Source organism: Crocuta crocuta, unplaced genomic scaffold (genome assembly GCF_008692635.1).
Source record: "Crocuta crocuta isolate KB4526 unplaced genomic scaffold, BGI_CrCroc_1.0 scaffold445, whole genome shotgun sequence".
NCBI classification, from domain to species: domain Eukaryota; kingdom Metazoa; phylum Chordata; class Mammalia; order Carnivora; family Hyaenidae; genus Crocuta; species Crocuta crocuta.
In genome coordinates, this window is record NW_027530847.1 from 688,878 (window position 1) to 714,023 (window position 25,146).

Genomic DNA, 25,146 nt, shown 5'->3' on the forward strand with positions numbered 1-25,146 from the left:
CGGGCCCGACCCTTCTTGGCCGGCTGCGGGGCTTCCCTGCAGGCTGTGCAGATGCTGTCAGCCGCCGCCGGGCGGTGGGCAGCAGCGGGCTAGAGGCCCTGGTGAGGGGCCGAGCCTGCCTGGGCTGCATTGGGTATCGGTGGCGTGTACGAGCCCTGGGCCCAGCTCCTGGATCCTCCTCACCCTGCGCCACGTCTACACGTCTGGGGGACCCTGGGCGAGTTTGCTATAGCTTCTAAGGGCCTCGAGTTGTCTCCCGTGAATTGGGCGGTCGGGCGTTAATGCAGCCCTCGAACGGTTCCCAAGCCTATCATAAATGTCATTCTCTCAGAGAGGCCTTTCTTTGACACTTCCCCTCACCCCCCCACCCCACTTCTAAAGTAGGTCCGCATTGTTATTAAGTCACAGCCCTGAATTCGTTTCTCTCACATTACTTTCTTGGTCTGTAATTACATATTTCTTTGTTGTCTACCCTTTTTGTCGCCTGTGTCCAACCTTAGGCTGAGTTCCAAAAGGTGCAGGGACTCTGTTTTGCCAATGTGGAGTGTCATGGTTAAGAGCGAGGACTTTGGAGTTAGGCCTGAATTCAAATTCTTGCTTGAGCAAGTGACCTTTTGGTGCCTCAGTTTCCTCATATGTAAAATGAGGGTGGTGATTTGTAACCTGCGTGTTAAGGTGTCCCGAGAATCAATGGAGACAATTGTGTAAAGCGTTAAGTGCATTTTTGTTGCTTAGTAAGGGTTGAAGGATAATCAGTTAATCAGTTAATGCTGTACTTGGTATCTAACTTATAATAGGCGCCCAATATATGATTAGTATTTTTTGAATGAATGGAGGACACTGCTTTGGAGTGAGGCAGGATGAAAAGACCTAGACTCATGGAGCTGAACNTTAGGTTGTGAACACAACTGTAAAGCATTACTTAATTTAAAGACAGCTTTTGCATATAGAAACTTTTTGAAGGATGCACAAGAAATTAATAAAGTGGTTGGTGGGAGTAGGCGCCAATTGGGTAGATCGGGGAGTGAATAGGAGTGAGATTTTCATGGTATACTACATATAGTATATTTGAGCCATTTCAATATTACTCAAATGATTAAAGGGACAGAATAAAGGTTAAAAGAAAAAAGCAGGTGGTCTCTGTTCTAGCAGGTTACAGATGAAGAAACAGTTCTGGGTGAGCAGTATTTTCCTGAACATCAGATAATCATAGTTGAGTAACTTTTCCCCCCTTGCATTCTTCTTTATCTGCCTTAACATCCTGGAAATACTTGCTCTCTTGTTCTTTAAACCAAAATGCCTTACTTAACTGGGTTGTAGGGGCAGGCAGAGAAGGAATGAACTTACTGAGCGCATACTTTGGTTCAAGACATTGAGCAAGGTATGCATACAAGTCTTCATTTAATTTTCAGTCTTCTGAATTAGGTGTTGGAACTCCTGTCTTATCACAGATGAGGAAACAGGCTCCTAAAAGTTAGGTAATCTCCTAAACACCCATTTTGCTAATCCTTTACATTCTGAGGGCAGAAGGGAGCCACAGAAGTCATTCAGAATAATAAATGAGGCAATTTAGGATACTAATTTGTTTCCCGTGCTGGAGGACCTGGACTGGGAGGAGATTGGAGAAGCTCACCAGATAGAAGGGTGGTAGAATATTCTTGAGCCTGGGTTAGGCAAGTTGTTTTAATGAGTAGTTGTATGTGGGTATGGGAACTATTTCAGGGGTTGAGAGGAACTACCTTCCTAAAACTACTCTTCCTTGCCCCTTCCCCCATACCACCTTTCCCCACATTACAGGTAAATTATTTCCTCACTGTGCTATGGAACAGCTATTACTGTACCATAGCACAGTAAGCATGTCCGTTGTGGCATGTGGTATACTGGGAAAGACCAGATTAAAAAATTTTTTTTAAGTTGTGGTAAACACATAAAGTTTCCCATCTTAACCGTTTTTAAGTGTACAATTCAGCATTGTCAAATATAGTCACACTGTTGTGAATCAGATGTCCAGGATTTTTCCAACTTGCCAGTCTGAAACTCTATACCCATTAAACAACTTCCCTCCCATCCCCTGGAAACCATCATTCTACTTTGTTTCTATGAATTAGACTAGGTTTGTTTTTTTTTTTAATTTTTAATGTTTTATTTATTTCTGAGAGAGAGAGAGAGAGACAGCATGAGCAGGGGAGGGTCAGAGAGAGAGAAGGAGACACAGAATCCAAAGCAGGCTCCAGGCTCTGAGCTGTCAGCACAGAGCCTGGCTCAAGGCTCGAATGAATTAGACTAGTTTTGATACTTCTTAGAAGTGAGGTCAAACAGTATTTGTCTTTTTGTGACTGGCTTATTCCAGTTAGCTTAATGTCCTCAAAGTTCATTCATGTTGTAGCATATAACAGGATTTCCTTGGAAAAGACCAGATTTTAAAGGAAAGTGGACCTGGATTGACCCATGTTCCATCACTTATCAGCTGAGTGATCCAGGTGACATTATTTAACCTTTCTGAACCTTAGTTTCCTTATTGCTAAAATGTCAATAATATCTATCTCACAGGGCTCTTAGGATTACGTGAAATAATAGGTCTAAAAAGCTTGGCCAGTATGAGGCAGATAGTAGATGTTCAGTAACTAGTTGATGTCAGCTTGTAGCTATTAGATTGGGTTTCTCAAGGGAATTTGTCTTATTTTTCTTTGAAACAGAACCTGAAACAGTGGCAGGCCCTTGATACTCAGGACTCAGAAAATTGTTTGAATTAAAATACTGCTTGGGGGAACCTGGGTGGCTCAGTCGGTTAAGTGTCCCCCTTTGGCCCAGGTCATGATCTCAGGGTTCGTGAGTTGAAAAAGACCAAATGAGTTTATACATTTAAAGCACTTACAATAGTATTTTTACATATGGTAAGCATGCTAAAAAGGTTAGCAAATACTGTTTAACAAATATTCTATATTCTGATGGATCCTAAATCTATATTTCCATCCAGATTTCTCCATTTAACTCCAGATAGGTATATCCAAATATTGTCTCAATACCTCCACTTAGATGTTTCATGAGCATCTCAAAACTCAGTATGTTAAATAAAATGCCTGATTCCTCTTTGGCCAAACCTGATCATCCCCAAGTCTTCCCTGTTTCTCTAAATGGAACTTAAGAGAAGTCTGGGAGAAGACTCTGGACCACATGTTTTATTTAGAATGGGCCTGTCCTATGTGGATTTCAGTGTGCCTTATTTTCTTTTCTCCCATTGAATTCGCTCTCTGTCAAAGTAATAAAGTAGTGCTGATATGGTGCTGTGGCATTTACAGAGCCTGTGTATATTTATCAGCACATGTGATTCTTACGGCAAATCAGATCTTATAAATCCCTTGCTTAAAACCCTCCAGTGGCATCTCACTGCAATTAGAATCAAACCCAGATTCCTTACCATGAGCGCATAAGACCTGCATGATCAGTAGGAGTTGAGGGAAAAGGATATAGACTAGGCAGATCCTAGGCTCGGGGCAGAGTAACTCTCACAGGTCATGACCCACCACCCCTAGAGCTAGTCCTTCAGTTTGACAGTCTGGAGGAGAGAGGGCAAGATGGCGGAGAAGTAAGGAGCTCCGTACTTGCACTCGCACCCATACATCACACAGTTTGACAGTCTGGTGACAAACTAGGTTATGGCATCCTCATTCTGTTTCCCAAATGCCAGTCATTGCTTCCTTCATGATTACTTGCATATCTAAATTCTACCTGAATATTACTTCAAGTTTTTTCTCGAGCTTAACCCCTCCTTTTTTAAAAAAATTTCAATAAATTTGTTTTAGCCTCATTCTAAGCACTAGTGTTTGTGAAACCTAGGGGTTTAAGTCAACTATAGTCTTCCCTTGCCTGTGAAGGGTAATTTGATATTAAAAAACCCCTGGATTGGATACATTCTCATAAACTAAAAATATAAATATTTTCATTTTAACAGGAAGTTCTGTATTCACATACCATAAAATTCACTCCTAATTATATTGAAGCAAAACAGATCCCACTACAGTGGACACAAGTATTCATTGGTTAACATTTGTTATCAGAATAACCTAAGAAGGTATTTAATCTTGAATTATTTTTTAAGACTGCTATTTACTTGCACTAAATATGATGTTATAAGGCATTAGATATCTTACACTTAGGACTAACAAATAAGATGCACATTTATGTTTATGGAATTCACCCTTTAATTACTTAACAAGAAAAACAGTAAAGACAGACTAAGTCAATGAAAACTAAGTGCTTGGAAATGTCATATCCACTGAACAGGTTGACAGCTTAGGCAACATGATGTAAGAGATTATCGCTGCTATAAACTGTCAAACCACAAGTACTCCAAGGGGAGAAACCCATACAACACCTGCCAGTAATTCAGCTTTGAAGATGCCTGGATTGGTGGCTCTTTCATCACAGTACTTAGCTGTTCACAAGGAAAACAAAATCCAAATGATTATTTTTAAATGGAACTAAGTGCCTTGTAAGACAACATAGAGGTGGTAAAAGAAATTCCTTGTGAAGTTGGATATTTGGAGAACTATTGGAAGCTCTCTAGGTATTATAAGTCTTGTAACTAAAAACAGCAATGCTCTGCCCCACTTTTTGCCCCCAAATTGTACCCTCCTGAGGCAACCACTGTCCACGCTGTAGCTGTTTGTTTTGCAGAGGAAGGGTCCTCTAGGAAACAGAATAGCCAGTATTTCTAAGTAACATGCTATTGCTTGACTTTTCAGTTTTAGACATTATCTGTTTTCTTCCTCTGTAAACTAGGATTTAATTCACAACACCCTATGCTACATATTTCCTTTTTGTTCTCCTAATGTGGTTATATCACTTTTTGGGCCATTGACATTAAGAATTTACTTATATGATGGTGGGGCACCTGGGTGGCTCAATCAGTTAAGCATCCAACTTTGGTTCAGGTCATGATCTTGTGGTCTGTAAATTTGAGCACCATGTTGGGCTCTATGTTGACACCTATATGTGCAAACATATGGTATCTGTTCATAGGGTCCTCCTATTTTTAAAAGCCATCTTCTCTCTCATGATTATGTTGGGCTTTGGTTGCTTTAGAGAACTTTATGGAATAGCAGAGAGTTGAGTTGGTTTTGAAGAATGAATAGAATTTGAACAAGTAGCAGAGATCTTTCTGGCACTAAGAATACCACTGAGAAAGTCCTCCTAATTGGTCAGTAGAAGACAGGGAAGAGGCAATGAAATGTTTGTATGGGACATAATGGGAGATAAGTATAGATATGTTGGGAATAGGATGGGGATATTTATTGAACATCTACAAGTGCCATTGTGGAGAGACTTACTTGTGTGTTTATTAAATATTTGACCTACAAAAACCTATAGTAAGTAATACCAAAGTATTACCACAGTACCCATGTATCCACTATGAAACTTAAGAAAGTACTAGTAGGGGGGCGCCTGGGTGGCTTAGTCGGTTAAGCGTCCGACTTTCGCTTAGGTCATGATCTCGCGGTTCGTGAGTTCGAGCCCCGCGTCAGGCTCTGTGCTGACTGCCCGCTCAGAGCCTGACCCTCCCCTACTCACGCTGTCTCTCTCTCTCTCCTAGAAAAAAAAAATATATATATATATGAAGAAAGTACTAGTAGGGGCGCCTGGGTGGCTAAGTCTGTTGAGTGTCCAACTCTTTATTTTGGCTAAGGTCGTGATCCCAGGGTCATGTGATTGAGCCCCATATCAGGCTCTGTGGGGAGTGTGGAGCCTGCTTTTTTTTTTTTTTTAATTTTTTAATGTTTTATTTATTTCTAGGAGAGAGAGAGAGAGAGAGAGACAGCATGAGGAGGGGAGGGTCAGAGAGAGAGGGAGTCACAGACTGAAGCAGGCTTCAGGCTCTGAGCTGGCAGTCAGCACAGAGCCCGACGCGGGGCTCGAACTCACGAACCGCGAGATCATGACCTAAGCGAAAGTCGGACGCTTAACCGACTAAGCCATCCAGGCGCCCCATGTGTGGAGCCTGCTTAAGATTCTCTCTCTCCCTTCCTCTTCCTCTCTCCCTGACTCATGCTTGCTCGCTCGCTCGCTCGCTCTCTCAAAAAAAAGTACCAGTATAGTTAATATCCCTTCACGTCATCCCCTCCCCTCTAGAGGTAATATGTGTTTTGAATAGGTAACATATACACATACAGGTTGCAGAGAAAAGTAAGTCTCCCTTGTAAGTAGTCCACTGCCACCTCTGCCAGCACCCTCCAGCTCTACTCCCAGAGGCAACTATGGTTATTGATTCTTATGTATCTATCTAGAGACATGTAAAACTTAGAAAAGCAAATATGTCTATATATCTTTTTCCTACACAGGTGGTATCATACTATACATATTTTGCATTTATCTTTTATCACTTGAAATTGTGTCTTAGAAATCCTTCCATAATCAGTGCATACAGATTTATTTTGTTCTAAGCATTTCAAAAGCTTCTTGTGTTGAAATATAACGTGCAAATAAAAATGCACAAGAAATACATACACAGCCCAATGAATAGTAATAAAGCCATCATCTACATAGCAACCAGCTAGATCACTTCTGTACCTCTAGCCTACAGGTCTAGTTTTCCTCCTTTCCAAATGAAAGTACTAGCCTGACTTCTTTTTTTTAACATTTATTTTTATTTTTGAGTGAGAGAGAGCGCGCGCGCGTGCTAGCAGGGGAGGGGCAGAGAGAGAGGGAAACAGAATCCTGAGCAGGCTCCAGTCTCTGAGCTGTCACCACAGAGCCCAGCATGGGGCTCAAACCCACAAAGAGAGATCATTATCTGAGCCAAAATCGGATACCTAACCAACTGAGACATCCAGGTGCCCCACTAGCCTGACTTCTAAAATTGTATTTAGGAGTACTAGTTTTAATGCTTTATATAAATAGAATGAAAAAGTATATACCGAGTCTGCTTTCTTTCAATCGATATTTATTAGATTGATTCATGATACTGGTGAAGCTGTAGTTCATTAATTTTTATTGCTATATAGTATTCTATTGTAGTAACAAGCCACAATTCCTTCTACTTCTGTTGAATATATGAGATCTTTCCAGTTTGGGACTATTATGAGTACTACTTGGTATGAACATTCTTGTACATGTCTCCTGATGCATATATGTGTAATTTCTTTTGGGTATATACTTAGAAGTAGAATCACTGGGTTATGGGATATGTATAGATTGAGCATCAGTAGCTATTACCAAACACTTTCCCGAGTGGCTATACTAGTTTACTTTCTCACCAGCCATGTATGAGAGTTTCTGTTTCATGTTCTCGCTAACCCATGGTGTTGCCAGTCTTTTTAAATTTAGCCATTCTGTCTCCTTATAGTTTTAGTTTGTGTTTCCCTATAACTAATGCAATTAAGCACCTTTTCAGAAGTCTTTTGGCTATTTGGACATCCTCTTTTATGGATGGCCTGTTTAGCTCTTTTGCACATTTTTTCCTATGGGTTTTTTTCTTTACTGATTTGAAGTCTTTTCATTTCTTGGATATGAACCTTTATAGTGATGTTTTACAAATATTTTCTCTCATTTGGTGACTTACTTTTTTAGTCTCTAAAAAGATCTTTTGATAGAAATGTTTAGTTTTAATATAGCTCTTTGTATCACCATTTTCCTTCATGGTTAGTGTTTTTTTGTATTCTATTTAAGAAATCTTTGCCTACTCTAAGGATCGTGAAGGAATTCTGTTTATTTTCTAGAAGCTTTATTATTTTTGCCTTTTACATTTATTTATTTTTAAATGTTTATTTTGAGAGAGAGAGAGAAAACACAAGTTGGGAAGGGCAGAGAGAGAAGAGAGGGAGACTCCCCAGCAGGCTCTGCACTGTTAGCACAGAGCCCAGCATGGGGCTCAATTTCATGAACTGTGAAATCATGACCTGAGCCGAAATCAAGGGTTGGACTTCCAACCAGCTGAGCCACCCAGGGGCCCTTACATTTAAATATAAGCTCCATTTGGAATTTGTTTTTGATGTGGTATGAACTTGTCCATAAAGATATCCAATTGACTCAATGTTGTTTATTGGAAAGTCTCTTATTCCCCCAGTACTCTGCGATGTGTTTTCATATCTGTTTCCTGTCTATTCCTGTCTCTTTATCCCTGTACTGATACTAGGGATATTTTTTTATTTTCTGTAACTTTATATGTCTTGATTTTGGCTATAGATTACATATAGTGTATAGTAGCTTTTCCTACTTAGTTATCTTCAAGAGTTCCTTGATTCTTAGCCCTTTGCCATTTCCACATATATTTTAGAATGAGCTTGTACATTTTTACAACAAAATTTTCATTGGGATTGCATTCAGTCTATTGAATACATTTTCTTCTCCCCCTCTCTGTCAAATCCTCCCTTTTAACTGTAGCTATAATATAAAAACAAAAAAAATTGATTTTTTAAAATATAATTTGTCAAATTGGCTAACATACAGTGTGTGAAGTGTGCTCTTGGCTTTTGGGGTAGCTTCCCATGGTTCATCACTTACATACAACACCCCGTGTTCATCCCATCAAGTGTCCTCCTCAATGCCCATCACCCATTTCCCCCTCCCCCCCATCAACCCTCAATTTGTTCTCTATTTAAGAGTTTCCTGTGGTTTGCCTCCCTCCCTCTCTGTTTGTAGCTATTTTTTTCCCCTTCCCTTCCCCCATGGACTTCTGTTAAGTTTCTCAAGATCCACATATGAGTGAAAACCTATGGTATCGTTCTCTGACTGACATTTCACCTAGCATAATACTTTGCAGTTCCATCCACATGGCTGCAAATGGCATGATTTCATTCAAGATTGATTTTTATATTGTTTTTGTATTTATATGGACGTTAAATTTTAATACTTTACCTTCAGATTCTTTTGGATTGTATATGTGTACAGTTATTTACAAATATCATACCTGCAAATGAAGGTTTTATTTTATACTTTCCAGTTTTCTATCTTTTCTTTTTCTTGCCTGATTATGCTGCCTGAGTTGAAGGGGCACATTCCTGATCTAAGAGGGAAAGCCTTAAACATTTCACCATTAAATATGATGTCTGCTGAAGGTTTCTTTTTTTAATAAAAAATTTTTAAGTTTATTTCTTTATTTTGAGAAAGAGAGCGCATATGAGGGGAAGGGGCAGAGAGAATCCCAAGTAGGCTCAGTGCTGTCATCTCAGAACCTGACATGGTACTTAACTCATCAGCCACTAGATCATGACCTGAGCCGAAATCACGAGTTGGACACAATCGATAGAGCCACCTAAGTGTCCCTGCTGAAGGTTTTCTGTAGATACCATTATTTGTTCGCTTTTTTTCTTTCTCTTTTTTCTTTTAAACTATTTTTTTTAAATGTTTTATTTATTTCTGAGAGAGAGAGAGACAGACAGCGTGAGCAGGGGTGGGTCCGAGAGAAAGGGAGACACAGAATCCGAAACAGGCCCCAGGCTCTGAGCTAGCTGTCAGCACAGAGCCCAACGTGGGATTTGAACCCACGAACCATGAGATCATGACCTGTGCTGAAAACGGACGCTTAACTGACTGAGCTACCCAAGCGCCCCATTCGCTGCTTTTCTCAGTTTGTAATGTTGCATTTTACAAAATTCTTTTTCTGCACCAGTTGTGATATTCATATAATTGTTCCTCTGTATGTTATCAGTGTGATGAATTACCTATTTTTCCTTTGTTTACTCATGCTTTAGATGTCATAGCTAAGAAACCATTGCCTATATCTAAGGTTATGAAACTTATGCCTATCTTTTCCTCTAAATGTTTTTATAGTTTTAGCTCTTACATTTAGGTCTTTGATCTATTTTGAGTTAATTTCTCTATATGGTATGTGTAAAGAAGTTTATTTTCATTCTTTTGCTCATTGATACCAGTTGTCCCAGTAACATTTATTGAAAAGACTATTTTTTTTCCTCATTGAATTGTGTGGACACCATTGTAAAAAATCAGTTGACTGTAAATGTAAGGATTTAATTTGGAATCTCAGTACTATTCCATTGACCTAGGTGTCTGTCCTTATGCCAAAGCCTTGATTACTATAGGCTTGTAATAAACTTGGAAGTCAGAAAGTGTGATTCTTCCAATTTTGCTCTCTTGTTTCAAGATTATTTTGGCCATCCCAGGTCCCTTGCATTTCCTTTTATCAGGTTGTCAATTTTTTTCAATGAAGCCGCCTGGGATTGTGATAGAAACTGCACTGAATCAATATAGGGAGTATTGCTGTTTTAGCAATATTAAGTCTTCCAATCTATGAACATGGATGGCTTTCCATTTATTTAGGCCTCCTTTAATTTCTTTCAATGATGTTTTATAGTTTCATTGCACAAATCTTGTACTTTTTTGTTAACTTTATTTCTAAGTTTTATTATTTTTGGTTTCATTATGAATGGAACTGTTTTCTTAATTTCGTTTTTGGATTGTTCATTGTAGTTGTATAGAAATATAGCTAATTTTTTATATTGATTTTTATCCTGCAACCTTATTGAACTCATTTATTACCTCTAATAGTTTTTTATGTGAGTTCCTTAATGTATTCTATGTATAAGATCATAGGATTGCAAATAAAAATAGTTTTTCTTTGCCATCTGGATGCCATTATTTCTTTTTCTTGCCTACTTGCTGTGGTTCGACTCGCTAGTACAGTGAGGATCAACAACATCCTTGTTTTTTTCTTGATCTTAGTGGGAAAGCATTCAGGCTTTCACTGTTAGTTACGATGATAGCTGTGGGTTTTTGGTAAATACCCTTTACCAGGTTGATTATATTGATTAATTTTCATATGTTGACCCAACCTTGCATTCCTGGAGTATACTTCACTTGGTCATGGTATATGATGCTTTTTACATGCTGCTAGATTTGGTTTGCTAGTATTTTGCTGGGGATTTTTGTCTATATCTATCAGAAATCTTGATCTGTAGTTTTATTGTGACATCCTTGTCTGGTTTTGGTATTAGGGTAATAGAATGAATTGGGAAGTCTTCCCTCTTCTATTTTATGGAAAAGTCTTAAGTATTTTTGGTTTCTCTTTAAATGTTTGGTAGAATTTACCAGTGAAGCATCTGGACTTGGGCTTTTCTTTGTGGATAGTTTTCTTTCCTTTTTTCTTATTAAATCACCAATTTGATTCATCTTGATTCAGTTTCAGTTGTTTGTGTTTTGCTAGGAGTTTGTCCATTTCATCTAGGTTATGTAATTTGTTGGTATATAATTGTTCCTAGTACTTCTTTATAACCCTTTTTGTTTTCATAAGGTTGATAGTAATGACCCCTCTTTCATTCCTGATTTAGCTATCTGAGTCATTGTTAAGTTGGTCATTGTAACTAAAGTTTTAATTTTGTTATTTTCAAAGAACCAACTTTTGATTTTGGTGATTTATTTTTTAAATTATTTATTTTTGCAATAGTCTTTATTTCCTTGTGCTTGTTTGGAGTTTGGTTTATTCTTTTTTCTAGTTTCTCATGGTGGAAGTTTAGGTAATTTATCTGAGATCTTTTTTTAATATAAATATTTACACCTATAAATTTGTAAACAGTGCTTTGCTGTGTTCCATAAAACTATGTTTGTTTTCTTTCTTTCCTTTCAAGGAAAGGAAAGATTCTTTTCCATTGTTTTTGGACTTGCCTTGATTTGAACTAGCTTGAATGATGTGAAATTGCTGATATTCAAAATTTTTTTTTTTTACCCACAGAAATGGTAATGCCTGTGGTTCACCCTAACACAAATCACTCTCACAAACTTTTCATTACCTCTCTATTACTTCTGTATTATTTTATTTTTACAATCTATAAAACAAGCTCAGGAAGGATACTGGGACTTGTCCAAGATCATAGGACTGATATGCATCAGGATATCTAAGGCATTACTGAAAGCCTTCGTATCCTGTAATAACAGTTATAAAGAGCTTTTGATCTGATTGAGGGACAAGTATATATGAAAATAATTCACATCCGGCCCCTGATTAATGATACATCCTTAGAGTGTTAGTGGAACTGTGCCATAATTGGTTAATGATCTTGTCATAAGTCTAGAAGGTTATTGCTCATTCCTTCAAACATTTACTGAGTCTCTGGCCCAGCATTCTTTGAGAGAGAGAAGGTGGACACGATAAACACAGCCTGGTGCTACTCTGAAGGAGGAGGGGACAAAGGAATTAGTAATTATGATACAGAGGATAAATGTTAGATAAGTCCCCAGAGGCAGGACACTTATTCTCTTACAAAGGAGAGAGAAGGGAAGCCCAGCAAAGAAAATTTCTAGTTATTTGGCTTGCTCTTTAAAGAAGAAGAAGGAGCTTTCCAGGTAGAAAAAAACAGGCAAGGATATTTCAGGCAGGGAAGAGCACGTGCAGAGAAACCTAGAGAACATGTACGTTTGGAGCCTAGCGTACCCTTTGGGAAAGAGATGAAACTAGAGAGGAGAGTCGGTGACAGAATATAAAGGCCATTGTGTCACAAGAGAAGAAGTTGCACTTTTAGCCTGTAGGCTTTTGGGGAGCTTTTGAAGGTTTCTCAAAGGAGAAATTTGAATTAATTTGTCCTGGGTGGGTTTAGGAGGCAGTTGCTTTCCTTTGCCATGTATCCTAATAGTTCTTTCCTCAGCAGTAAAATATTCCTTTTTCTTTTTTTCTTTTGACTCACAGTTCACTGAGACATTTTTGGCAGAGAGGGACAAACAGTCCAAATGGAGTGGAATTCCTCAGCTGCTCCTGAAGCTGTATGCAACCAGCCACCTCCACAGTGACTTCATTGAGTGCCAAAACATCCTCAAGGTAACTCTCAAGGCTCTTGGAAGGGCTGTATTCACCTCCAGGTGACACAGATGTCTGGTTTTGTTTTGTTTTGTTTTTTTCCTCCTCTAGTCTACTTTTTAAAATAGCCTGTTTTTATTGTGTAAGCTGTAGAAAATTTGGAAAGTTCAGAAAAAGTACAAGGAGGAAAATAAAAATCACCTATAATCCCATCACCTAGATAATCACCATTAAGTTCCCTGTATATATATTTCTGGGCTTTTCTTCACGCTTATTTTGTGGCAGTGCTTACTTAATTTGAGAGGCTAACCCTGTGCCCTGGGATTGGGATGACATTCTTTTTGAGTAGGATTTTTAAAGATCCCATATTGCTAGCTAAAGGTTCAAGGAAGCGGTCTTGTGGTTGTTGGTCATTATGGCCAACATAGGAAGCTGAGGTAACTGGGCTTGATGGTTGGGAGGGAGATGGAAGAGTGAAGAGACCTGCTAAGGCACTTGGCGCACACTTGAGTGTGTTTCAGAATCACCTAGAAGTCTTGGTAAAACAGAGTTCTGGGCCCCATGCCCGGAGTTTCTGAGTCAGTAGGTCTGGGGTTATCGTAACCAAACTTTAAGTTGGGGAATGGGCCCAAATTTGAATTTAGATCACCAGCTCTAGCTGCAATTAAGACTCATGCAAGTTACAGTTGATCATAATGACACTTGTTACAATGTTATTCAGAGGTAAAGTTGTGATTATTATATCACATAAGTCATCTTAAAATATAGTAGGCACCAAATAAACTTCTTTACCATTAAGAAGACAGGTTTTTGTCTGTGCAACTTTTCTATAAATTGAAAATCATTTCCAAATAAAAGTTTATTTAAAGAAAAGTGTTTTGTATTCCTGATCTTCTTATAGTCTGAAGGGGATAGAGATAATTACAGTCTTTTACACTTATTTGAAAATACTTCTCAAGGAATTTTACATTATTACACTTGATTCCTGCAAAATCTCTCAGAGATGAGGGAGAAGAGAGAAAATATTTGTGAGTGCTTGCTGTGTGATCATTACTTTAGTCATCCAGCAGATACTTATTTGAAACTGGCATACCAGGCATATTTAATTCGTAGGGTAATTCTGTGAGATGGGTGGTGTATTTATTTGTTTTAGTCCAGAATACTTTGATTGCAGGACATAGTAACCTACTCAGAGAAGCAAAACAGATCCTGTGTTGTCTCATATAACTGGAAAGCGCAGGTATGAATTCAAGGGCTGAACAGGGTTAAGTTGTTCATTTCTTATCTTGCCATCTCTTGTGTGGCTTCATGTTCCTCCACGTGATCACACCTCTAGGGTGCATTTCTACAACTTAGGCCAGCTACTGAGGTGAGGAGGATGAGAGACTATTGGCTAGGCCTGATCACCTGCTTCTGGGGCTAGCCCCAGCAGAAGCATGTGATAAGTAGGGCAGGCATGTTTCCAAGGAAATGAGGCTTTTACTTGAAGAAGAGGAAAAAGAGATAGTAGGCAGGGAAACCCAATGTCTCCTACCATTCCCTCTTCAGTAGAGAGAACAACCTCAGCAGTAGCCCACACAAAGTCTGTGGCTATTACATGATGAGCCCAGATTTGTCTTCCCCCTAAGCCAGCTTCTACTGTACCGTATTGCCAGGAGGAATTACGTCCTAGTTTTATAGTTGAGAAAAATGAGACCCAGAGAAAGTGGTTCAATCTTTCGTAAGTAGTTCAGTCACTAATTATGTGAGCCTGGGCAACTTCATAATTTTGCTTTTCACCTATAAAATAGGTAAAACTGTACTCAGTTCATTGACTTATTTTAAGGATTAGATGGACTAAAGGGTAAAAGCCCAGTGCACAGTATGTAACAGGTTGTCTGTAAGAGAGTTCAGCCTTTTCTTGGTGTGTGGTACCTGGACCAGCAGTATCAGCAGCACTTCGGAGCTTGTTATAAGGGCACATTCTCAGGCCCCACCCCGGACCTGTTGAATCAGAAACTCTGCAGGTGGGACTCAGCGGTGTGGGTTTTAACAAGCCCTTCAAGTGATTCTGATGTTCACTGTGTGAGAACTGCTGCTCCAGCCCCTTGTGTTCCATCTTCCCTCGAGGTCCATGAAGAGAGAGCATAATGAGTAGGGTCCTGGATTCTTGCCACACTCTATCTCCTAGCTCGTCCCACGTGGTTCTTTCTCCTCTGTAAGTGCAGACTGTGGAGCCAGATGTCCTAGGTTTAATTCCTGGCCCTGTCACCTACTGGTTGTGTGATGTTGACAGCTTCTTTATTCTTCAGTTTGTGTATCTTTAAAATTGGGATGATATAATACTGTTATCTCTTAGGTTTGTGAAGTTAAAAGTCATACATGAAGTACCTAGAAACGTATGAAGCATGAAATAAATTAGTGGTTGCTACTGTTAAAATGTTTATCATCATATTAGCCTTTCTGTAAGATTATTATTTTTTTCTGTTATGGTTTGTTGGGGCCTGTCTTTGGGTTCATGGGAGTTCACGTGGGACTAAAGCTGATGTTTTGGTGTCTGGTTCCTGTTGAATAGTAAAACTGAAAGTCTCTCTATGCTTTTTTTAAACTAGGAAATTTCTCCTCTTCTCTCCATGGAGGCTATGGCATTTGTTACTGAAGAGAGGAAACTTACCCAAGAAACCACTTATCCAAATACTTATATTTTTGACTTGTTTGGAGGTGTTGATGTAAGTAGTTTTTCATGATTACTACTGCTTACTGGCTTGAGTATTTAACTCTTGAAATGGAAGAAAGAAAGAATTTCAGAATTCAGAGCAAACACTTTAGAATTTTAATCTTCAGAAGTTCATGGGCTCTTGGGGCACCTAGGTGGCTCAGTTGGTTAAGTATCCAACTCTTGGTTTTGGCTCAGGTCATGATCTCACGATTTGTGAGTTCGAGCCCCAACCTCAGGCTCCATGCTGACAATGCAGAGCCTACTTGGGATTCTCTGTCTCCCTCTCTCGATGCCCCTTTCCTTACCCTCTCTGTCTCTCTCTCAAAATAAATAACTTAAAAAAAAGAAGTTTCAGGGTTCTTACCTGTGTTGAAACACCATAGCTTTTACATTAGAAATAATTAATTTATTTGAGTTGATTATATATTCACCTTTTTTTTAAGGCACAAAGTGAAAGGTATGTCTCTTACTTCCCTTTGTCCCCTCTTCAGAGACAACTGTGATTTCTAGTTCTTCTGTGTCCCTCCAGAGTTGTTCTGTGGTTGTGTGTGTGTGTGTGTGTGTGTGTGAGAATAACTCCCATTGTCCCCACCTTAGATTTATTTTCTCCCCACACAGAGGTTGCATACCCCAAATACAGGTATACTGTTCTGTACATTGCTTTTTCCATGTTAATTCTCTAGTTTGGGGATAGATTCATTTCAGTACATGTAAATCTGCCTGATTATTTTAAACGGCTCTATAGTATTTCCTGGTATAATTATACCATAATTTATTTACCCAGGCCTCAATTGATGGGCCTTTAGAGTTTTCTCACACCTTTCCTTTTATAACAGAGTTGCAATAAATGCTTTTGTACATGGGAGTATATACCTATGCGATCAAAATATGTGTGTTTTATTGTTTATAAACGTTAATTATATATTTAAGAGATTTTATCAGCTTATATCCGCAGTAACAAAGTATAAGAGTATCTGTTTATCTCCACCATCACCAACGCAGTGTGTATATCTGTGGTTTTATGGACTGTGTTATAAAGGTCTTATAGAAAAATGCACCAATAATTATCACAAAATAAGTTCACCCTTGTCACTACACCCCAGATCATGAAATGGAACATTATCGGCCCCCAGTACCTCCTTTACCAAATGGTACTTTTTTTTTTAAGTTTATGTATTACAGAGAGAGCATGTGCATGTGCACATGTGTGCGAGCCAGGGAGGGACAGAGAGGGAGAAGGAATTCCAAGCAGGCTCCACACTGTCAGCACAGGGCCCAATACGGGGCTCCATCTCATGAACTGTAACATTGTGACCTGAGCCGAGATCAAGAATTAGATGCTTAAGTGACTGAGCTACCCAGTGCCCCCCAAATGGTACATGTTAAGTACAATTTATATATTTGCTAAGTAGATATGGGAAAAATGGTATTTTTCTAGTTTTTTAAAAAGCTTTATTGAGATACAGTTCACATACCGTACTATTCACTCATGTAAAGGGACACTTCATTGGTTTTTAGTGTATTGGCAGGTCTGTGCAACCATCACCACCGTCAGCTTTAGACATTTTTATCAGCCTAGAAAAACTCCATCATATGTTTTAGCTCTCACTCTCCTATACACCCCTGTTGCAGGCAACTTTTACTCTACTTTCTATCTCTATAGATAGCCCTATTCTGGACATTTAAACTTAATGGAATCATGTAATACGTGGTTTTCTGTTACGGACTTCTTTAATTCAGCTTAATGTTTTCAAATTCATCCATGTTGTGGCATATGTCAGTACTGCATTCCTTTTTATGGCTGAAGAACGTGCCATTGCATGGATATGCCACATTTTGTATATCTTTTTGTCAGTTGATGGGTTTTTGGGCTTCTACCTTTTAGCTATTAGGAATAATGCTACTCTTAACATTCGTGTCCACTTTCTGTGTGGACATATGTTTTTATTAATTTAGGGTATATACCTGGAAGTGGGTTTGCTGAGTCGTATGGTAACTCTTAAGTTTAATCTTTTGAGGACACTTTAGACTATTTTCCAAAGTAGCTGCACCATTTTACATGCCCACCAATGATGTATGAGGGGTCTAATTTTTCCACATCCTTGTCAGCATTTATTATTACCTGTGCTTTTTATTATAGCCATACTCCTTAGTATAGAGTGGTATCTCACTGTGGCTTTGCTGTGGGTTTTCCGGATGGCTAATGGTGTTGAACATCTTTTTATGTGCTAATAGGTCATCTGTATGTCTTCCTTGGAAAATCTGTATCTCTTTTTCTCATTTTTTAATTGGATTGTCATCTTATGCCTTTTAAGAGTATTTAAATATTCTCTTCATAGTTTTTAAATGTTGCATTCTTCTGTGAGTGGGATTGAAGATCTTCTCATGTATTTATTAGTAGTTCCTTTTCTGCTAGTTGTCTCTTAGTGTTTTTTGCGTCCTTTTCTATTTGGTTATTAGGCCTTTCTTTATTGATTTTCCATTTTAGTTTGTTAGGGCTGCTATAACAAACTCTCACAGACTGGGTAACTTATAACCAACAGCAATCTATTTCTTGTAGTTCTGGAGGCTGGGAAGTCCATGATCATGACAATGGCAAATTTAGTGTCTGGTGAAGGCCCTCTTCCAGTTTGAAGACTGTCAGCCTCTCTTTGTCCTTCTGTAGTGGGAGAGGCCAGGAATTTCTCAGGAGCCTCTTTTAGAAGGACATAATCCCATTCATGATAGCTCTGCCCTCTTTACCTAATCAGCTTCCATAGGCCCTACCTCCTAATGCTGTCCCATTTGGCAGTAGGATTTAACATACGAATTTTGAGAGGACACAAACATTTGGACTATAACACTTTCTAAGTACTCAGTTTTTAAAGGCCCTTTTTTGGGGCCACCTGTATGGCTCAGTTGGTTAAGCTTCCCAACTTTGGTTCAGGTTATGATCTCTTAGTGAGCCCAAGCTCCAAAAGCTGGGCTCTCTGCTATCAATGCAGGGCCCGCTTTGGATTCTTTCCCCCTCCTCTGCTCATGGGCGTGTGCACATGTGATCTTTCCCCCGTCTCTTTCAAAAATAAATAAAAACGTTAAAAAAAAAAAAAAGTCCTTTTTTATATGTGTTGGTTTTTTTCCCCCCAAGTTTGAAAATTAAATTTTAACTTTGTTTATGATTCTTTTAAACGTAGAGGGGTTTACTTTTTAGGTACAGGAATGATGTTCACTTTGTAAAAACTAGAGCTGTACATTTGTGGTGTATACTCTGCTGGGTCATGTTATACTGCAGTTTAAAAAATACTTTCTTAATGATGCCATTTTCCACAAAAGTAAGGATTACTTTTGTGAAAAGTAAAGTGTTACACTTTTGCATACCATAGCATCAGCCGTAGTCTTTGTTCCCTAATCATTGTTTAACATTGTCTGTCCTCAGCAGCTCTCCTGCTTCTGCAGCAGTTACTTAATGACCAGTTTGAGGGATCTCTCACCTCTAAATTGTTCATCAAGGAATGTATTTTAATAGAAACCACTGTATTTATGGGAGGAAAAAGAATAATGTGGGTTTTTAGGCTGATGTCTGTTTGGATCAAAGTTTCTTGATTTTGTGAGGTTTTGGTCTGCTTTGGAGAAGATTAGCTTCTTTAGGAATTTCAGTCTATTCATAAATAGGAGCTTTTGTTTGGGTCCTTTTGCTCTAGACTTACCTTTAGTTGGGTGCATTTGTTCTTGTTGAACTCCCTGGTCATCTTGCTCCTGTTACAGGCAGAGCTCTTTATTTCTTCCTCTGCCAGTCACTAGCTATGCCCCAAAGTAACCCTTTCTTCAATATGAATTGGAATAATTGGGCATGCTAGTGGTTAGACCACTCCTTTGTCAACTTGACCCAACCCCTGACGCAGCAGTGAAAAGTGTATCCTAGAGTTTGTAAAGTCAGATGCATACAGGGTCAGGTTGGTAGCTTACTGGACTGATGGAGCCAGAGTCAGATGATCTGTGTAAATTAAATGCCTGCAGGGATTGTGGAGAAGTGGAGAGTGTGTGCTCGCTTTTATAGGGAAATGACTCTTTCACCCCCATTGACTCTTGTTGCTCTGGGGGTATGTGGGAAATCTAGATTCTTATGTAAAATTTCCCAGCTTTTTAGTAGATGTGGACTAGATGAAATGTCTGTAGGCCAGGTATAATCCATAGCTTGGCATTCAAGGACTTTTAATATATTCATTGACATAATCTGTCTTCCATATGAAGTAAATTTATTTTCTTATTATTTTTTTAATGTTTATTATATTTGAGAGAGACAGTACGTGAATGGGGGAGGGGCAGAGAGAGAGGGAGACACAAAATCTGAAGCAGGCTCCAGACTCTGAGCTGTCTGCACAGAGCCTGACGTGGGGCTCAAACTCACCAGCCACGAGATCATGACTTGAGCCTAAGGCAGGCGTTCAACTGACTGAGCCACGCAGGTGCCCGTGAAGTAAATTTATTTTAAATATATAGTCTATGCCATTGAGCATCTTAAACCTTTGGATGATTTTGAGCAGTGGGGTATCTCTTTAGAAAATTTAAAACTTTAAAGATCTTTAATCATTTTGCCTTGTTTACGTTTCTTTAACTTTCTCATGGAGATGTAAGTCAAAATGAGGCAAATCTTGTATACAAAGATGCTTAGTGTAGTAGTATCACATATAATAGTTAAAAGTATTCCTCAGCAGGAAGACAATTTTTATTTTCTACAAGGTTGGTGAAATATTGTTGATTTTCTCTGTTACTTTTTATTCTCTACTAAATTAATTTCTACTCTAATTCCTATTATTTCCTTTCTTCTGCATACTTTGGGTTTTGTACCTCTTTTTCTAGTGCCTTAATATGGAAAATAAGATTATTGGTTTGAGATAATTCTTTTTTTTTAATATAGGCATTTACAACTATAAATTTCCATCTGAACACATATCATAAGTTTTACTGTATTCATTTATCTCAAAGTATTTTCTAATTTTTTTGACTCATTTATTCATATGTGTATGAATAAATTATCCACATTGGTGAATTCCCCAATTTCTTTCTGTTACTTTTAATTTTATTTCATTGTGGTCAGATAATATGCTTTGTGTAATTTCAGTCTTTTCAATTTATTGAGGCTTGTTTTATGGTCTGATATATGATATATCCTAGACAATATTCCATGTATGCTTCAGTAGAATGTATGTGTATTCTTTTGATAGGCAGAATGTTCTATTGGTGTCTTTTAGAGCTTATGGTTTATAATGTTCAAGTCTTTGGGGAGCCTGGGTGGCTCAGTTGGTTTAGCCTCTGATTCTTAATTTTGGCTCAGGACGTGATCTTGCAGTTCTATGAATTTGAGCCCCACATTGGACTCTGCACTGATGGTGCAGAGCCTGCTTGGGATTCTGTCTGTCCCGGTCTCTCTCTGCCTCTCTCTCTCTCAAAAAAATAAAATAGTTAAATAGTTTAAAAATAAAATGAGAAAGCTGAGGCCATGGAGAGACATTACTTGCCCAAGTTGCCATGGAGACTAGATGGCTAAGCTGTGACTCGAACCCAGGCTTCCTGACTCTTGGTACAGTGCTCATTCTCATGAGCCTTACTGCTTTCTGGGTGTGTTGGGAAAAAGAGGGACTTTCAGCACCATGACAGATATTTGGGCCATCAGTTGTCATGGCAAAGATTGTTTTATAAGTTATGCTGGAAATAATTTTGAAGATTTTACCCAATTTTCTTTTTTTTTTTTTAACTTCTTAACTTTTTATCTATAGCTCCTTGTAGAAATTCTTATGAGGCCTACAATCTCTATCCGGGGACAGAAACTGAAAAGTAAGTATACTTGCAAGCCACTGGCCCTCATTTCCCAGCGTGCTGATGTGATGTGGTTTTCAGGGGCTTCTCTTCTTTCACCTCCAAACTCAGGAGTGAGGGTCTGCCTTCTCTTCAGTGGCAGCTTGTGCTCTGCTCCCCCAGCCAGGCAGCTCTCTTTATCAGTTTTATACTTGGTAGAAATATAGATCTGGGACTTTAAATGAAAAAACGTGAAAACCACTGGGCTAAAAGAATTGCATCTTTGAAGTTTCTACTAGTCTCTGGACCCAACTTTTAGGTTTTCTCTAGAAATTCTTATTTCTCCTATCTAGTTAATTGAGGGAGTAAAGAATAACCTGATGGGATCATTTGTTTTATGTTATTGTAAAGGTGATATGTGCTCTTGGTAAAAAGTTCAGTCATTACCAGAAATGGTAAGGGTTAAAAAGTCAAAGGGTTTTGGTCGTACATTATTTCTTAAGCTGGGTGATGGGTCTTATGGGTATCAGTCCATTATTCCTTTTAATAACTTCTACATGTTACAAGTATTACTTTTAGGTATTCAGTATTTAATAAGGAGGAAAAAGTAAGAGCACTTTTCTTTGGCATTAAAAGCCAGTGATCACACACACAAAAAAAATACATACATGCCAGAGATCACTTTTAACATTTGATGAATGCCCTTCTACAAAAATCATGTACATGTTTTTTTAATTGAATTATGTACAATGAGTGAACATTAAGGTAGGTATCCTGGATATCTGCGGGCAAGGTACGCATCTTGGCTGACCCTTTCAAGGAAGTTCACTTAATCCAACTTAGTGAAGCTTGTATCCTTCACTACTGACAGAAGCACTGGCAGCACATATTGAGGCTGTGTTTCCTGATCAGCCCGTGGCGGTTTGATCAGATGCGGCAAGAACGAGAACCCTGGTCAGACTTCCTCAGATGGATCCAATAGAGCTGCTGCTGACCCATCTTGCTCTCTCTGAGGTGACGAGGCAAAAGGAAAAGTACATTTTTTAATTTAAAAAAACAAATCCCCCCCACCCTTAATTTGAACAAACGAAACTATGTAAGGCCTTTTAGTGTGTGCAGCAGTGGTTAAGAAGATTCAGAGTCATCTGAGGTCTCAACTTTGTCCTCTATCTAAATTGGTTCCTTGGATACTCTGTCTACACCAATGATAAATAGCATCTTGTAATGACTTGTCGGGGTATTTATTCTCTCTTCCTTGTACTAGATTTATAAGTTCCATGAGGGCTCAGACTCTGTCTTTTTTTTTCTTCCACTAAACACTGTGTATTCTTTATCTGCTCTAGAGTAGGTGCTGAATAAATATTTGATGAATGAGTGAATTTCAGTTCCCTTTGAAAATGAAAGGTCTAGAAATATTGAGATACACTGATCTGGTATTCCAGCCTGCTCTGAAGTCATGAGATAAACCAAAAAAGCCCCCACAGGTTAAAAGGTAGTAATGAGGATATGGGACATCTGCATTGTCTCAAGATTGTATCAGATAAGTCTTCTGGTCAAGCTAGCTTGTCAGGGCCACTCACTGACATCTCAGAGGGAGACCTAGCATTTTAGAGTTTGTGGCAGCATAGGAATGAATGGAAGCAGTTTTTAAAAATTTAATGCCAAAGAAAACACTTCTTTCATGGATCATACTTAGTTTTATCCTCTTCAGGCTTTGGGGTCATAACAGTTGTTTCCTTTTTATGGTATTCCCCTATTCCTACTACAGAGAAGTAGCTAGTTCTTTGTTGGAGTTAGTAGGTCAGGCAATAAAAGCTGTTTCCCCAACAGCTATAACAAAAAGCAAAACAAAACACACTTAGAGTCTTTAGTAAAAATGATATCTTTGTTTGCTGCAAGTAGAACTTTCAGTGGAAACTTGTAGCACTCAGTCAGAAAGCTCATACTTTGGATTCTAGCAGTTCTGCTTTTGGAAATGTATCTTGAGGAACCTATGCAACACAAGCCTAAAAAGGTGACACACATAGATTAAATTACTTACTTTTAGTGTATTTAAATAACAAAAATTCACCCACCCCAAACCCTGGATATACTCTAAGCAAACTACAGAGAGAACATGGCTATTAAGTGATGATACCGCAGTAGGTTGAAAATCTGAAGACTACGGAGCATAAGAAGAAAATGACTACTATATCAAACCAAAAATCCGTATACTAATTGGCTTGTAGGTTCTGATGGGCATCATGAAAATCTTTGGTAAGCAAGGATTGGAAAGAGGTGCGCTAAAAGGAAAATAATCATCTTGGAGGAGATTGTGAGGAACAGTTCAAAAAATTTAATTCTGTCACAGCATCTTTTCAGTGAGGAAAATAACCAGTTATTCCCCTTTCACTTTCAGTAAGTGATGAAATGTCCAAGGATTGTTTGAGCATCCTGTATAATACCTGTGTCTGTGTAAGTATGCCTGCCCTTGCGGCCCCATTTATCTCCCTACCACATCTGCAGTGCTTGAGAAGGGAAAGTTCAAGTGGGGGTGGTGGACATGAGTGCTATCCTCAGACACGGGGCAATTGGACTGAATGACATGGCCCTGAGAACCGGGGCCAACAGGTGGGAATTGCGGGGAGGCAGAATTTCATAGAAAGTGTTAAGAACCAGGGCTGCGGCAGCAGTTGGTGATCTCCTTTAGCCCTGGAGAGACTAAACAATCTCTCCAGAGACAGACAGACTCTGTCTAAGCAGAGACTGAACAATCACTTACCAAGTGGATACATGTACTGGGAGAGTATATTCCTTATAAGATTCCTTTTAATCCTGTTATTTCTGTTTCTTCATTTTCCTTGTTAGAAAACAAAACAGGAACCAGAAACCTCATCAGTATATTGAGCAGGACACTCTGTTAGCAAGAAAGAATGGTGAATAAAAGAAGCATTTTGGTAGAAAGGAAAATGTCTAGCCCTTAGTGCTAGAAGATGATTTGGAGTTCTGGCTCTTGGCTCGGTGCTTATTAATTCACCTCCCTGAGCATTTAATTTCTTATCAGGAGAGTGCAGTTAGTAATATTATCAACATTGTTGGCTTATTGTGAGGACTAAGTGGGATGATAGATGTGAAAGCACATTGTAAAGCAACATACAAGTGGTAGTTTTTGTAAGACACAGTATCCATCTTTTAGGAACTTCTGTGGTAAACTGTAAGCAGCATAATACATGGCAGAAATGAAACCGATGTCCCTATAGAAGTGAAGTCTGTGTGCTATGAAAATATAAATTTGGGTTTAAGGTTCTTATCAACCAACACAAATAGAGAAATAAGTTTCAATGCTGTGCAGTACAGCACCTGTAACTGTGCCATACAACAGAAGTACAGCGTGAGCCATGTAGATTATTTTAAATTTCCTTATAGCCACATTTTTTTAGAAAGAAAAGAAGTAGGAAGAAATAGTGAAGTTAATTTCAATAATACATTTTATTTAGCATAATATATCAAGATTATTCCAATATGTCAGGGAGCCTGGGTGTCTCAGTCAGTTGAGCATCTAACTCTTGATTTCAGTTCAGGTCATGATCCTGGGGTCGTGGGATCAAGCCCCATGTTGAGCTCCATGATAAGTGTGGAGCTGCTCAAGACTCTGTCTTTCTCTCCCCGTGTCTCCCTCTGCCCCTTTCCCTGCTTGCATGCTCTCTCTCTCAAAAAAAAGAAAAAGAGGGGGGGGCGCCTGGGTGGCTCAGTCGGTTAAGCGTCTGACTTCACCACAGGTCATGATCTCACTGTTCGTGTTTTTGAGCCCCACATCGGGCTCTGTGCTGACTGCCAGCTCAGAGCCTGGAGCCTGTTTTATATTCTGTATCTCCGTCTCTCTCTTCTCTCTCTCTCTCAGAAATAAATAAAACGTTTAAAAAAAAAGATTAAAAAAAATAAGAGGGAGACT

The 25,146-nt window shown here is 38.8% G+C and overlaps 1 protein-coding gene across 1 annotated transcript in view; it reads left to right on the plus strand.

The window, feature by feature from the left end:
• Window positions 1–25,146, plus strand: part of TRPC4AP (transient receptor potential cation channel subfamily C member 4 associated protein) — a 69,335-nt gene that overhangs the window by 266 nt on the left and 43,923 nt on the right. Inside the window, exons 2-6 of the mRNA XM_077769367.1 lie at window positions 43–217; window positions 12,635–12,763; window positions 15,334–15,450; window positions 21,197–21,254; window positions 23,614–23,669. Of these exons, the coding sequence (XP_077625493.1) occupies window positions 43–217; window positions 12,635–12,763; window positions 15,334–15,450; window positions 21,197–21,254; window positions 23,614–23,669 (535 nt within the window). The remainder of the gene's footprint in view (window positions 1–42; window positions 218–12,634; window positions 12,764–15,333; window positions 15,451–21,196; window positions 21,255–23,613; window positions 23,670–25,146) is intronic.